This window comes from Phragmites australis, chromosome 2 (assembly GCF_958298935.1).
Source record: "Phragmites australis chromosome 2, lpPhrAust1.1, whole genome shotgun sequence".
NCBI classification, from domain to species: domain Eukaryota; kingdom Viridiplantae; phylum Streptophyta; class Magnoliopsida; order Poales; family Poaceae; genus Phragmites; species Phragmites australis.
The window spans coordinates 10,005,674-10,020,890 of record NC_084922.1 but is presented as its reverse complement, the minus strand read 5'-3'; the positions used below and the strand labels follow the sequence as shown (position 1 = coordinate 10,020,890).

Below are 15,217 nucleotides of genomic sequence, written 5' to 3'. Positions count from 1 at the left end.
TCTTGGAGAACACCTTTGCGAAGCTGTGAATTAAGCTAACCGGCCTAAAGTCCGTGACCACTTCGGTAGTTTTTAGCATATGGATGTGATTTTTCCTCTTCCTTTCGTTTGCATATAGGTGAAACAATCTAGTGCAGGCGTCAGCTATTATAATACATGTCATTCTTGCACATTGCCTAACTTTGATCTTCTGAATAGCCATGAGCCCCAGGAACTTGCTTTTGATTCTTTCTCTAAAACCAAGCTCCAAAGGTGTGAGGTTTCTTGATTCCTAAGTGACATCAAGCATGTTTAGCACCCACTTAACCACCTCCATCTGCAACCTAATGTTGCCAATGCTAGACCTATCCCATTTTCGCAGAGCTTTGGCCGTGCACAAAAGCTTGATCTGGAGAAGCCTCATGGCGTCTGCAGTCCTGACCAGCTTGTTCCATGCCTCCTACACAACTCCTTGAAAGCCTGGCATGGCTAGCCAAAAGGTCTCAAACCTGAACCCGTTGTGCTTTCTAAAACCTGTGTTACCGTGCAGCACCAGGAGGCAGTGATCCTAAAGAGTTGAAGTGGTAGCAGTAAGGGTGGCCATGGGGAAGAGCAGATCCCACTCAGAAGAACAGAACAATACGTCGATACGTGTCATGGTAGGACTGTCCTGCTCGCTCGTCCAGGTGAATTTGCGGCCATGCAGTTCAATTTCTTTCCAGCATAGCTCATCAATAGTTTCTCTGAAACTATTCATTTGACCTCTATTAAGCCTCTTATTATTCTTATCGGAGGTTCTGTAAATTAAGTTGAAGTCTTCAACAACAAGCCACCTTGAACTTGCTGCGTTTTTAACTTCCTTGAGCTCATCCATGAATCTCACCTTGTCAGCTTCCCCTTCCAGACCATACACTGTTGTTAGGCTCCATTCCGTTCCGTCATCCATGTGCCTTATAGTCATTGTCAAAGTATTGTCCGATTTCGTGGATGAGAGTAATTGCAATCTCGTCTCATCCATTGTGATCAACATCCCTCCCCTCGTCTCGTCTGCTACTGCAAATGAGTAATTAACCGAGAACCTTCACCCCAAAGTTTGAGCCACCAAACCATCATCAAAGTGGCCCATCTTAGTCTCCTGCAGGCATACAACATTAGCACGCACAACACTGACCATTTTATGGACTGCATCTCGTCTTATGGTCACGTTCAGACTACAAACATTCCAACACTGAAGTTTTGTCATTGAACATCATGGGTAGAGATTAACTTCAGCAGAGCAGACCAAACGTTACTGGCCGCGAAGGCAGAGGGCACATAGTTATTCACCAAACACAACTACATAGAAGATGTTGAATATACAGGTGACCCAAAAATTTGTGCCGAGGCACCTGTAATTAATGGCATGTGTTCGCAGGTCAACCACCGATCTCCAGTGTTCGATTGGACGTTTAGGTTTCATATCAGATCACCATGGTTCAGTTCAATCAGTAGTACCTTTCAGTCCTTCTGGCAAGTGCCAAATGTAGGGAGACAACCTTTTCTGATTTGATCCCAACTCGCGAGTAAGTTGATTTGATGCTACATAAATTTATTTTTTGTAATTGTCTGATTCTCTCTGCCCTAAGCTAGTTAAAGACTCTTTTTCCCTTGTGATTTGGACTCCAACTGCCTCCAAATAAACTGCATAAATCTCTCTGAAATGATGTGCCACTATTTAGTTAGTGTCTTCTTTTCAGGTACAGGATTTTGGGGGGGGGGGGGGGGGCATGCATGTATGCTTTTGTAATATACAACCACAGGGGTCTAGTGACTTGAGACTGGCAACAATTCTTGCAGAAACAAAACAACTGCCTGCATTTGCTGAATAATTGTGGCCAATTCTAACAGCCGTCATGGCTTTGCTCCTTATGCGTACACAGGAAAGGCAGGCCTATAAAAGTCAGGCAGCTAATAATATTAAAGGAAGTTATTAAGCTTGAAAGTCCAGAAGACCAGAACTTTTTCCGACAAATTTTGAACTTTCTTGCTCCATTTTGAGAGGGGGAAAAATCTCCTCTTGAAAAGTGTCTTAGCAGCTAAACTGTCGGTCCAACCCTGCAGATAGTCCACTGGAGTTAAGTACGTGCTTTTTTTAAACGAAATTGACATGAGAACTACCCATTATATTAAATACAGAAAATTCTAACAGACGAAAGGTACAGAGAAAAACAGATAGAGAACAACGCCTCCCCAACAAAAAGAAGGCGGCAAAAGGCCAACAAACCACAAAACTAAAGGCATACTCTCGTCTAATGAGTCAAGTATGTGCTAGTGGCAATAGTAAATATCACAGTTGGGAATCACGTGTTCCAACTCTGATGGCTCCATAACACCAACTTATATTGACACTGTTAAGATGTAGATTAGGGCAGCCCATGGAATGGTAACTTCGGGATGACACATTAATCGAGGGCGTGCTACCACCGGACCGAAAGTGACGCAACGGATGCGTAAATTACCCTGAAATTTCGACAAGTGGCAAGGGTGGATAGTGTTTGTGCGGGGTCTCATGGGGATAGTTGAGATCAGGCGAAGCGACGGCAGTACGAATGTACATGACCATGCATCAGTGGCCCAGGCCGGTGATGGAGATGGCCGGGTGAGTGGATCGGAAGAGGGTGGCCATGGTGGGAAAGGAAGCGTGATGCATCCAAGACGTTACGTGGGGAGGGCCAGGGTTGGGCTAATAGCTAGGGCCCCATGAGAGCAACTGAAATGAGAGCTAGCTGGAATAAATAGGATGTTGCTGGAAGGAGGACTTAAGCTTAGCCATTGTCTCTGAATCATACATATGTGCCAAACAGAAATGGGACAGTGTTTGTGCGGTGTCTCATGGGGATAGTATAGGCCACACAATGTCTCATGTATGCCTTGTACTCTCACTCTGATGATCCGATCACAAACTACGCACAAAACTGAAGGTAGAAGGAAAACAAGGATTTATGAACTGCAAATTCCACCACCAGTCATGCTACTGAATTCTTTTGTCTAAGCAAGCCTAGCTTAACATGTCATAGCAGTTACAAGTGGATCAATCCTAGATACAAGTGTCTTTCACTCTTCCTACTGAAAGTGCAAACCGGAAAGAGGAAATCAAGAAATAGCATTGCTGCAGCATGGTTTTTCGGGTAACAGTGTACCAATACAAACAAAGCAATCCCTCCAAGTTACTCTAGCTCTCTGAGTTACTACAGCTTACATGCTGAGGTATGGATGTGGAGACCTGACACCAGCCACAAGCAGAGAGATCAAAGAGTAACTAAAGAGGAGGGAAAGAAATGGAAATGGAAATGGTAAATCCAAAAGGCCCTGGAGTAATGCAAGTCTGAATTGAAGGGGAACAGCAAGGGCCATAGGAATTGGCTGGCCACTACAGTTGCTGCTGCTAACTGCACCTTATATGCCTTCCCCTTCCCTCACCACCTCTCTCTCTTTAATACCTCACCTCCTCTTCCCCTTCTTCCTCCTATCCCACACACTTCGCTCTTTCCCTCTCTGGATCTCTTTTCCTCTGGTGCCCAAAGAGGCACTTGCATACCATCCATGCTGAACATGATGGTAATTGCCTCTTGTCTTGCTTCTGGAAATCAGCTTCGAATCCTTTCTCTCTTTGCATCATCTGTATAGGTAGTAGAATCTTGGTTGCTATGTTGTAAGGATCTAGCTAGAAGAGGCAATAAGAGGAAGATACATGGCGGCTAAGGTCTCCAATCTTTTACAAAACACACCACAACAGGCAAAGTGCAAGATAGGAAATGGATCATGTGTATGCCACTACTTTCCTTCTGAATTTTGATACACCCAGACAACTAGAAACTAAAGAAAGGAAGAAAGATCGTAGCTGCATGCATGCCTCCTCTCTTAGGAAGTTTTATTTGATTTTGTCAATTTCCCGTGTATATTTTTTGCACTTGTTGATTTGTTTGTCCTGCCTGTTCAGACTGATTTGAGCTGTGGGCCGTCCAATGTGAAAGAGCAGCAGGCGCCGGCCGGCTCGGGGCCGTCGGCCGGGAGCGACAAGCCAGGGAGGGGAAAGATCGAGATCAAGCGCATCGAGAACACGACCAACAGGCAGGTCACCTTCTGCAAGCGCCGCAACGGCCTCCTCAAGAAGGCGTACGAGCTCTCGGTGCTCTGCGACGCCGAGATCGCGCTCATCGTCTTCTCCAGCCGCGGCCGCCTCTACGAGTACGCCAACAACAGGTGATGAGATGTCCTCTCAAGTTCCCAACTACATACACACGTACATATATACATATGCATATTTATAACACCAAAGAAAGGCTATGCATATGCATACATATATCTTAGATCCTACATGCTACGCATGCTGTTTCTTTTCATTTTCCAGTTTCTTGTCCAAATTGGAGCAAGTTTGCTCCTAGCTTTCTTGAGGCAAAGGGTGGTGAGGATCAAATGGGAGCTGCATCTTTTGTTACTTCTGTTATAAACTGTCTTGTTCATTTTGGTGTTCCTGAGAGGAGTAACAAGGGGAAAGAAATTGTAACAGTTTCTTCGTGCATGCTTTGTGTTTTTTCCTGCTTTCCCTTGTGCTCCTGTGAGGTAAGGTGAGGTGAGGAGAGTTAGATGTTTAGATAGATCCAGTACAGAGCTTGCTGTGTGTAGTATGTGTACATGTCCTCAGCCTTTCATGTGTGAGAGAGCTTCTTTGGCCTGGTGGTCCTGCTCTCTTCTTGCTGTATTTATGCTCTCTCCTTTCTCCCTCTGCTACCTTCTCCCTCATGCATGTGTGTGACAAGCTGTAGAGAGAGAGAGAGAGAGAGAGAGAGAGAGAGAGAGATGGAAGCTTTAGATCTCACACACCTCATGATATGTAATATCAAAGCATATTGGCACACAAAATATAAGGCATCCTTGGGTTCCCTTCTCCCTCCTTTCCCTTTTGTATCTTTGCTTGTGTAGAAGCAGATCTAGCTGCAACTGCAAGTGGTGTTTTGCTAGTGTCGGTTGCTCCTCCTTGATGTAGTAGCTAGTATGGTACGAGCCAATTTATTCAGTATGGTACATGTATGTGTCCATGTAAGTGTATGTGAGAGGTAACAAGGAAGAGAGAGAAAGGAACTAGCCACCCTTCAGTTTCTTTTGCATCATCTCTCCTTCTGTTTCCAGCCAAGGGTTAGGGCTTCATCCCATGTGCATCTCTCTCTCTCTCTCTCTCTCTCTCTCTCTCTCTCTCTCTCTCTCTCTCTCATCGCATCACATCCATGTGTGTGACTGTGCGGTGCAAATTTTTGCCCGAGCGCCTTCACGAGAGTCGTTCTTGATGCTCCTGACACCAAGACTGTACTTTTCATGAGGAGCCAAACACAAAGAAAGAACAGCAAAGAACATTTTGAAGTAAAGTACTCTCTCCGTTCAAAACTACAAGACATATTTTATTTTGAAATGTCAAACTTCAAATATTTTTATCAATAATTAACCAAATTACAAGTATTTAATATATAAAAATTATACAGCTAGATTCATATTTTAAAACTTTTTCACACTATATTGATTTTGTAGCCATAAACTATATATTTTATGAAAAAACAATGATCAAAGTCTAACTTTGAAGACCAAGGCAAAACAAAATATGTCTTGTATTGTTGAACGGAGGGAGCAGTTGGGTATGTGTGTGAATTTCGGCATTACTGAAGTGGTTTACATAAAGGAAGGGTATGTTAGATATTTGTATGCATGGCTGTCTCAAAACAGAATATTTTTTACATTCATGCAAGCTCCTAATGTTCATGCAAACGAAGAAATAAAGTTCGCAAAAAATTGGGTCTGTTAGTGTGAATGCAAACACACAATAATAATATGATGATGCAAATAAACCAGATAAATCATTTACTCAGATTTTCTCATGACTATAATTGTATGTTTGGAAAACAAACCAAACAGTTGTTTTATTCTTAAAATAAAGAAATATGTTTATGACTAATAAACAACAATACCATTATGAATTCGTTGACACGGTTGCCCACTTGCCAAAGTAAATGACAACCGATCAAACATGTATGAATCTTATGAATTAGTTGTTTACATAAGAAATTAAGTGATATAAGCAAATGTAATTTTCTTTCCAAAAAAGGGGGTTTGCCTAATGCATGCAAGAAGTAGAAACAAAAAATGGAGATCAATTTTCCTATTCATTGGAGGGGGCAAAAAAAGTGACAAATACAGGTGCACTAATTATTAGTAGTAATGATGTTTAATTTTTCCATGATTCTTTTGGGGGTCACTTTCTCCCGTTATTTCTTCCGGAAGGCAAGAATTGCACAGCATGCTAGGAGTACAAATAATCTGCTTTAAGAGTGACACGTGGCCATGCATCCACTGTTTCAACTCTCAATAAGATGAAGCAGCAGCATGCAAAGCACTTTTCCATTTGTTCATGGGTCTGTGCCTGTGGCTGTGTGCCAGCCAATGGCATGGGCAGCAGGAGTACTGGCCGGGCCTGCATCGTCTCGGGAGACTCGTCACACGAGGAGTAAAGAAAGCTGGTGGCTTGGTCGTCAGAGTTGTTAAGGCCTGGGTAAAAGCCAAGGGACTAGCTAGGACGCTGTTGCATCGTGTTGCGTTGTGTGCTGCTGGCCGGCTTGCTGCCCTCCTTTGCCCATTGGGTAAAACATGCTCACTGTTCCCACCCAATCATGTGAAATCTTGTTCCGGGTACATGAACACTGGCCAGCCAACAGGACTCTCGAGAATGCTAAGGTTTCATCTGTTTGGCGAGGAGTCTCAGAGAGATGTGAGTGGTTGCATTGCAGTAGTTCATGGTCCTTGGAGCAGGGCCTCCTTGTGATGTGACATGCTGCTTTGCTCAAGCACCTCTTGGCCTGCTTAATGATCTTTCGGACGGAGGGGGTCTGTTCTTTAATTTGTATGATTGTTAGTTTGTTGGGTATTTTATGCGGCATCTTGCATATTTTTGTATGTGTGTTGTATGTGTGGATATATAAAGAACTTCAAGGATGTGGTGAAAAGATATGAGCAGAGCAGTCAATAGTCAGCAGCAAAAACAAAACATCTTTGAAGAATATCTTTTGAGAGATTTCTGGAAACGTTTGGTATGCAATGATCACTACCTACCTAGCATACTGCATCTATCTAATCTATTTCTATGTTAGGAAAGTCCTTTTTTTTCTCTCTGGTATATATATATGTGTGTGTATGTTCGTAAATTTAGGCTGACGTGTTACTATCTGGTTAGGTTCATCCTTTTGGTGGCTAGCTGTTCTTCTTTCTCTGATAATCTGCATTTTTATTATGTTTGGGTTTACGTCGCCTAACTAGCAATCTGAATAAGAAACATAAATTATAGTGAAGTGCTATTTTCTAAAATTAATAATGGTGGAATTATCTTACTTGAAAAAATAGCAGTGAAGGAACTGATCTATAGCATAAGAATCTTCCTGAAATATATAGAGTGATGGCGTTCAATTCTTTAAGGAACAGAGCCTAGCTCAAATAATAAGAATTGTGGGTGTATACTCACCCACCACTTAGGTTCAAGTTCTCTTGAACTTCAATTTGGGCACATTCTTATTTTATTAAAAATTTAAAAACAATCCGCTTTCTCCTATGTGTTCTAGTTTTCTATCAGTAAAAAAGTAGTCCAATTCCTTAAGCTTATAGGGTCTTCAATGTTTTCGTAAGAAGTGATCAGTATATATAGATATGGTTGTTCTTATCACAGCAAAATTTCATGCCCAGTTTTGTTCGATAAAATTGTATGTTTTACTTCCAATCAAGAAAGTCAAGGCTATTACCAAAATTCTTGATTTTTTTTGTCTTCAAAATTATGTTTGAGGAATGCAACTGAAACCCGTTTGTCCCTCAGATGCTTGGAATATTGAACTATCTGAAAAGATTTTTTAGATAAAGGAAATAGTTACCGGTATCTGCATTGTTCAATACACACAACCTGATTCATTATTACATCATTGTTGCAGTAATACAATCTTTGTAATGGGAATATGAAAACAATCTGCATGGTAACAAATCAGCCACCATCTAGTCTATTACTAAATCATCACTCATTCTTGAAGAAGATATCCATCAAAACCACTTCCAATCTTTAGCATGATGTGCGTATAGTGCTCCTATACTCCTCCTTCTGCAACAGGCTCTAAGTACCTTAGCCAATAGGTTCTTCCGAAAATACCCTACAAAAAAATGTGATTGGTTTTTCGTTAAAGGTGATATTATTTTGACATAGCCATATTGCCCAACATAGGGCAACTACCCTGACAAACATGGCATTCTTATGTTTTTGCCCAACACCTCTGGGCCACCCATATCATTTGACTGATACTCCTAGGTGTGTCAATATTAATAGCAAATTTGATACACACGCCAAATAGATTTAGCAAAATAAAAATCAAAGAACAAGTGTTGTATGCTTTCACATTGATTACAAAAGCCACATTTTAGATCCCCATTCCAATATTGTTTTGCTAAATTATCTTTAGTCAAGATCACTCCTTGTTGTATATACAGAAGAAAAATCTTGATCTTTAAAGGGAGTTTCAGATGCCATAAAAAGCTATTGGAAAAGTAAATGCCAGTATTTGTCATTTGTCAATACATAGAGCGGATAGAAAATTGTTCACTAGTATGTAGGTCCTATTTAAAAACATCACTTCCACCATTAAGTTGTATATTGACTAGTTTAGATACTAAATCATGCCAAGCTGCCAATTTGTCTCCTATAATCGGTCTGTGAAAAGATATGTAGAGCGGTATAGTGCTCATAACACATGCTATTATAGCATTTTGTGCCTCACAATATGATACAAAGAGGGGTGTTGTTTGCTAAGAATTGTGGAGCCTAACCATTTGGGTTCCATCCCCTATTTGGAATGTACCCCACTGTAAGAGCTCCTGTTTGACTTTTATTAGTCCACTCTAGAAATAGGAATCTCCGGTTGACCATCCACCTGTGTGAGGCTTTTGCTCCCTAAGTATTTATTCCTGAGTAGTTGCTGTCAAACTCTGTCTTCATTGAGGAGTTTGAATAACCATTTACTTAAGATGCTTTTATTTTGGGTTGACAGACCAATTATTCCTAACCCTCTTTGGTCTCTAGGTTGACACAAGATATTCCATTTGGTGAGTATATATTTCTTTTCTGTGGTTATCGTACTACCAAAAGAATATGGATCTTAAATAATCCAATCTTTTGAGAACATCGCATGAAATTTTAAAGAAAGACATCATGAACATTAGCAAACTGGATAGGACAGAGTTAATCAATACTAGTCTACCCCCTGCTGACATATGTTTGCCTTTCCTACTACAAAGTCGTTGTTTGAAATGTTCTTCAACCTTCCTCCAATCAGAATTGCGAAGTTTGCGATGATACATGGGAATGCTCAGATACCTGAAAGGGTAAGACCCAGTATTGCACCCAAAAAGATATATGTATTGATCTTCCATTTCCTTTGCCTCCCCATAATATAGAAGTTTGCTCTTGTGAAAGTTGATCTTAAGCCCAGAGAGCTACTTAAAGATACCTAGTAGGAGTTTCATATTTTTAGTTTGCTCTAGATTATGGTCTATGAAAATGATAGTGTCATCTGTATATTGCAAGATTGACAGTCCCTCATCCACTATATATGATATAGCTCCCGTAATAACTATCTGAAAAGATATCTAAAGTAATAACAAAACAACTAAAACTAATATCAACTACACAATTCTTTTCCTTTTGCTGAACTTTTCTTTTTTAGAGAAAAATGTAATGCATGTATATATGAATTGGAATTTGTTAAACACATCCAATTATTTATTTTCTTTGTAAAAAAGCACTCATCTCTGTAACTGGATAAAAAGATATAGAGTGAGATGCACATGAGGTGACGACCTGAACGGCTGGTGTCTCCAGCTGCATACACGAAATGTGAGAATAACCGTGCAAGAATAAGTTTTGTATGGCTTTCTTTTGTTAGACTGTACAATGTGCAATATCAGAGGTTGCTATATGTAAGGAAATGTAAAGGGTGCATTCATCTATATATCGAAATAATCCATAAAATTATAAGTAAACTACATTTGAGGAGTGCTTAAATTTTAGGGAAAATGCACACATGTGGATCCAAATTAAAATCCGCCGGTGCTAATCTAATTGTTCGTTGTTGTTATGTTTTCACATAAGCATTTTCAGCATCCAGTGTTTCCCCACTACTGTTACCTTCTCAGCTTGCAGGCCTTCTGTTGTTTTTTCTTTTTCTTTTGGAGAACCTTGTAGCTGTGGATAATTCACATAAAGATTGGATATATAGATGCGTCTTTCTTTTCTACTTGTTAATTTGAAGTTGAAAGAAGAGAGATTCTCGGTACCTACAGTGATTTATCATGCATACCACTACCTATTGTGAGTAGCCTGAAGACTGGATGGTGTATTGTACCATAGAGAAGCTCTGAAGCCTTAGGCCCCATTGGGATAGAATGTGGCTTTAGAGCTTCTGCTTAGCTAGGGAAGCGGTTGTAACTGTTAAAATTTGATTGTTGGTTTTTACAATAAATTTTTAACTTCTCAACATACCAAAAATCAGAAAAGCTCATCTGAGACTGCTTCTCAGCTTCTAATTCATTTTAGCGACAACCGCTTGCTCAGCCAACCAAAAGCTATCAAAAATCGAAGCCAAAAACCAACCGTTTGGATAACTTTTGACTTTTTTTCAGAAAAAAGCTAGAAAAAAAACCTATCTAGCTAGCAGCTTATCTCATGAAGACTTGTGAGTTGTGATAGCACAGACTTCGGACCAATGCGTTCTATGATATTGAATTATACTATTCGGTCTCTTGCTTGCATTGTATGGGCTGCTTCTCCTTTTACTCTTGAAGGCATAAAGGACCAGCAGAGAGCATTCAGCATACTGTTGTTGGTCTCCTTTGAATAGTGATCGTGAAGATATTCAACAACCTTGGGCAGCAATTTTAACTTGCTGGATAGTACATTGGGAATCATGTCACGTTTAAACATTTTTCCCTTTTTTTTTCTTCAAAAGTATCAAAACATTTCATTAGCTCGTAAGTCATAACTTTGCATATTATATATATATTGGCAAAACATATCTTTCTGCTATCTGCTATCTGCTGGGTATACATGGTTGTGAATTATCATATGAATATATTACTCTGAAACAGCTAACTGCTTATGTACATGTGATTATATTGCTTTCTTTAATTTCCTTCGGCAAGCGTGTGTACTGACTCCAATAGTGAACACCTTAACTTTGCAGTGTGAAGGCCACCATTGAGAGGTACAAAAAGGCCAGCAGTGACAGCTCCAACTCTGGCACGGTTGCAGAAGTCAATGCCCAGGTAAAATCATGTCAATCTCAGTCAAACAATTTTTTGAGTTGACTCTTGGATGTGAGTGGAGTGGTCAATTCAGAACTCTAGTACGTAGTCTAGGAGAAATCTTTGAATGCAAGTATTGTCAACATTCCCTTTTACTGTTCTTCAACGCCAAACATGATTTCTCTGAGCAAAATCTTCAGACGAGAAATTCTGAGCAGAAAGTATGGGCATGACACAATGGTTATTACACTGAAGCAGTACTGACTCTCAGGATCCTCTGTGTTCGATCCAGCGGATCATAGAGTATTTTCTGATAGACCTATATCACAATTTTATGCTAGGAAAGCATGGGCCGGGGATGGAGAAATGTTAGACAAAACGAACAAAATCTGTGCACCAACAGAGAAGAAACTCCACAAAATCCGTGCACGCAGAAAAAAAGGAATTTTCTGATCAGTCATGTACTCACGCATGTTGTCTTTTGATATATTATGTACACAACCAAACAGGCCCAACATACAATGAGTTCATTCCCCGATTGATTACGCAAGGTCAACACACTGAGTTTGACCATATTTTCGGCTTTATATAAAGTATAACAATCCAAATAGTACTCCGAGCTAATATATATCGTCCAACTCTAGCAGTTTCTACAGGTTATTTTCCCTGGCTCAACACGAAATATTAATATACAAATAATGCTACTTAATAAAAGAAAACCCAGATTGATGCACGACCATCTGATATGACATATGGGTATCTGAATTTATGGATGCGTGGAGGATCATAAAGTAAAGTCTAATAATTTCATATGGCTTGCCTATGTACTCCTGAATGTTTTCGAATGGCTTGCCTATGCACTTGCTTACTGCAGGGCATATTTATGTAGCCAATTTGAAGATCTTGTCGTTATATATTCATATAAGGAAATCCTGAGAAATGGCACACTTCTTTTGTAAAAAAAATAAACCGAGCAATAACTCGATTGTTTGAGCCTTCATTTAAGATGCTGCCCACCCAGGCTCGAACCTGATTGCTCGTAAGTCGCGCGTGTGAGTACTTCTCTAAAAGGTTCGGTATTCTCCTTTATTAAGACAAAGTCAGGGAACGTCTTTCCCCGTGCTTGAGTTTTTATGTAAAAAGATATTCATTTTGTATACATGAATAAAACCTAAATGTAATTCAGGAATCATTAGGAGCTTATCTGTGCAACCAAGTTTTAGTGATTTCACTTCTGGCCAACTAGTACATCATAAATGTTTCGCAAAAAAAAAAAAAAAAACCACTAGTACATCATAAATAACTCCTTTCAATTCAAACAAGTCTAACATTACTTAGTGTTTCTTTTTTTAATACTTCTGTCTTCATTGTAAGGTCAATTGCCAATCGAAATTAGCAAAAGATTTGCTTACTGAATGCATTCATATTGTAAACATGCAGTACTACCAGCAGGAGTCCGCCAAGCTGCGCCAGACGATCAGTAGCTTGCAAAACTCAAACAGGTAACAGCTTTCAAATGAGACCATAATATATATTTTAAAAATGCATGTCTCAGTTTATTTTGACTTAATTAAGAAAAAGAGTAGTATATGCAGTCTAACTTGTACTATGATCTAGTAGGACCTTAGTGGGAGATGCAATCAACACCACGAGCCTCAGGGATCTTAAGCAGCTGGAGGGCAGGCTGGAGAAAGGCATAGCCAAGATTAGAGCTAGAAAGGTATATATTATGTAACATCGATTATATCTGTGGTACAGTTATACACGATGGAAATTGCTCAGGGGATTTCTAAGAACCTGAACTGAATTCCGAAAAATCATGTGCAGACCTCCCTATAAAAAGCAGGCCCTTTGCAGTTTTTGAGAACTAGAAATGCCTATCCATACATATGGGGCACAAATATGCCTTGTGTATTTAGTTTCGATGTTGTGCTTGTGTAATGAATAATGCCTTTCTTGCAGAATGAGCTGTTAGACGCTGAAGTCGAGTATATGCTGAAAAGGGTTAGTAAGATTTAGTGTTCCCCGTCCGACATTATTTCTTTTTTTCCCGCCCCAAATTACATGTGGTGCTCATTGATTTTTATTTTCAGGAGATGGATCTACAGAGTGACAACATGTACTTGAGGAACAAGGTGAATACAGTAGCATGTTCGTCAGAGATTAGTTGCAAGTCGAGTCTCGGATGTTTTAATTATGCCGTGATGACTGAAATCCAAGTGATTTGTGCATGCAGGTCACTGAGAACGAGAGGGGTCAGCAGCCGATGAACATGCTGGGGGCACCATCAACAAGTGAACACGATCACATGGTCCCATACGACTCCAGAAACTTCCTGCAAGTGAGCATCATGCATCAGCCTCATCTTTACTCCCATCAGCTGCAACCAACGACCCTTCAACTCGGGTAAAAACAGTTTCCCTTTTGCACTTATGTACATATGCTCGTACCTCTAAAGCCTACGTAACTGTATATTTTGACTGATATTCGAGACATTAGTTTATTTCAGTTTTATTATCTCGTTTCTTTCTGCTCTGCAGTCAACAGCCCTTCAGTTAGTGTTGCTGGACACACCGCACACATTAGGTAAAGACACCCACCCAGTGCGTAATCCCAACTACTCAATCTATGAGGACTAGTACATATGCACCAGCATATGTATCTTCATTCAGCACTCTTACTGTCTTGCATCTATACTTTATTTTGCAGATCAAACCTGAATGCGCCCATCCACGCAGCTGTTATCATGTGTCTGAGATGAAGTAGTTCTATGCATGCACAATAGTAACTGTATTGTTCAGTGTGAAATAACTGTAACGTCTGTCCGCACGGCAAGCACTTGTTCAGTGTTAGTTGCTCCACAGCAGCAGCTAGCTAGCTCATCGCAAGAGGCTTGCCACCGGCCAGTACAATTGTGCTCAAGTTGTATTCTGTAATATTACTATCCTGGTACGCCCGCTGAAGTACTCTAATTTATGTAAGTTCGATCAGATGCTAAACACTAAGGCTTGATCCATTAATTTTGCCTTTCCCCCCCTGTTAATCATATGTACATATCTACGCTGATAGAGGTACATACTCTGGTAGTCCAGTCCAGTGGTCGTTTAGTTTTCCAGTACTCCTCTCGGACGTCGGCGCGTGCACCTGGCTGATGCCGTCGACGAGCCGCCGTGTCCGTGTGGCGGCACGGACGGACCGGCAAATCGATCGCTGGGGTTGGACGGCGCGGGCCATCATGCCCCCGCAGCGCGTGCAACGAAGGCGATCTCGAGGTGCGCGCGGGGCCGGCGCCTGTGCGGTTGGCGGGGCGGAATGGTGTGGTCTCGGCCTTGGCGTCGTCGGTGGGACGGTGGACGCACGCGGCTGCGTGCGGGACTTCGGGGGCGTTGCTGTGAAGGGACGTGCAGCAAACGGGCCAAATGCATCTGGAAGAGCTCGCCACAAATCTCGCGGCCCAGAGCTAGCGGTGCGCGAAATACGAATTGTTATTTAAAAAACATTTCCTTTTGTTAATTAGTTAAATTAGACGCCCATTTCACGAAACTAAGCGCATGTCGCCCGTTTACAGGTGACAAGAAAAAATCACCCATTTACTAAGCGATTTTTATAAACATTGCCCCATAAAAAAGCGACAAGTTAGGGTCCACCATTTATAGCAGTTTGTGACATGTCGCCGATGAATGAGTGATGTGTAAAAATCGTTCACTCATCAGGTGACAAGGTTAAAAAATTCGTCGGTTACCGGTTGATAACCTCGATTACCGATTTTACCGGTCCCCACCGATTTCATAATACGACCAGTTTTTGAATTTGATTCAAATAAAAAAATCCTAAAAGAAAACTAGAGATAATTTTAAGACCTTCTGTGAAAAAATTCAAAAATAAT

At 40.8% G+C, this 15,217-nt stretch overlaps 1 protein-coding gene across 7 annotated transcripts; it reads left to right on the top strand.

Moving 5' to 3' along the window:
• Window positions 1–3,387: 3,387 nt before the first annotated feature.
• Window positions 3,388–14,362, top strand: LOC133898905 (MADS-box transcription factor 3-like). Of its 7 annotated transcripts, none has more exons than XM_062339756.1 (10): window positions 3,394–3,576; window positions 3,959–4,221; window positions 11,271–11,352; window positions 12,772–12,833; window positions 12,949–13,051; window positions 13,294–13,335; window positions 13,425–13,466; window positions 13,568–13,737; window positions 13,872–13,917; window positions 14,041–14,357. In XM_062339756.1, exons 1-9 carry the CDS (start codon window positions 3,562–3,564, stop codon window positions 13,888–13,890), a joined length of 798 nt encoding a protein of 265 aa, XP_062195740.1. In that variant the 5' UTR covers window positions 3,394–3,561; the 3' UTR covers window positions 13,891–13,917; window positions 14,041–14,357. The 7 variants fall into 7 exon arrangements, with proteins under 7 accessions (XP_062195732.1, XP_062195740.1, XP_062195749.1 ...); XM_062339741.1 differs by lacking the exon at window positions 3,394–3,576 and adding an exon at window positions 3,605–3,784 and having other exon boundaries at window positions 13,872–13,934; window positions 14,041–14,362; XM_062339734.1 differs by lacking the exon at window positions 3,394–3,576 and adding an exon at window positions 3,605–3,784 and having other exon boundaries at window positions 14,041–14,359.
• The last annotated feature ends 855 nt before the right edge of the window (window positions 14,363–15,217 follow it).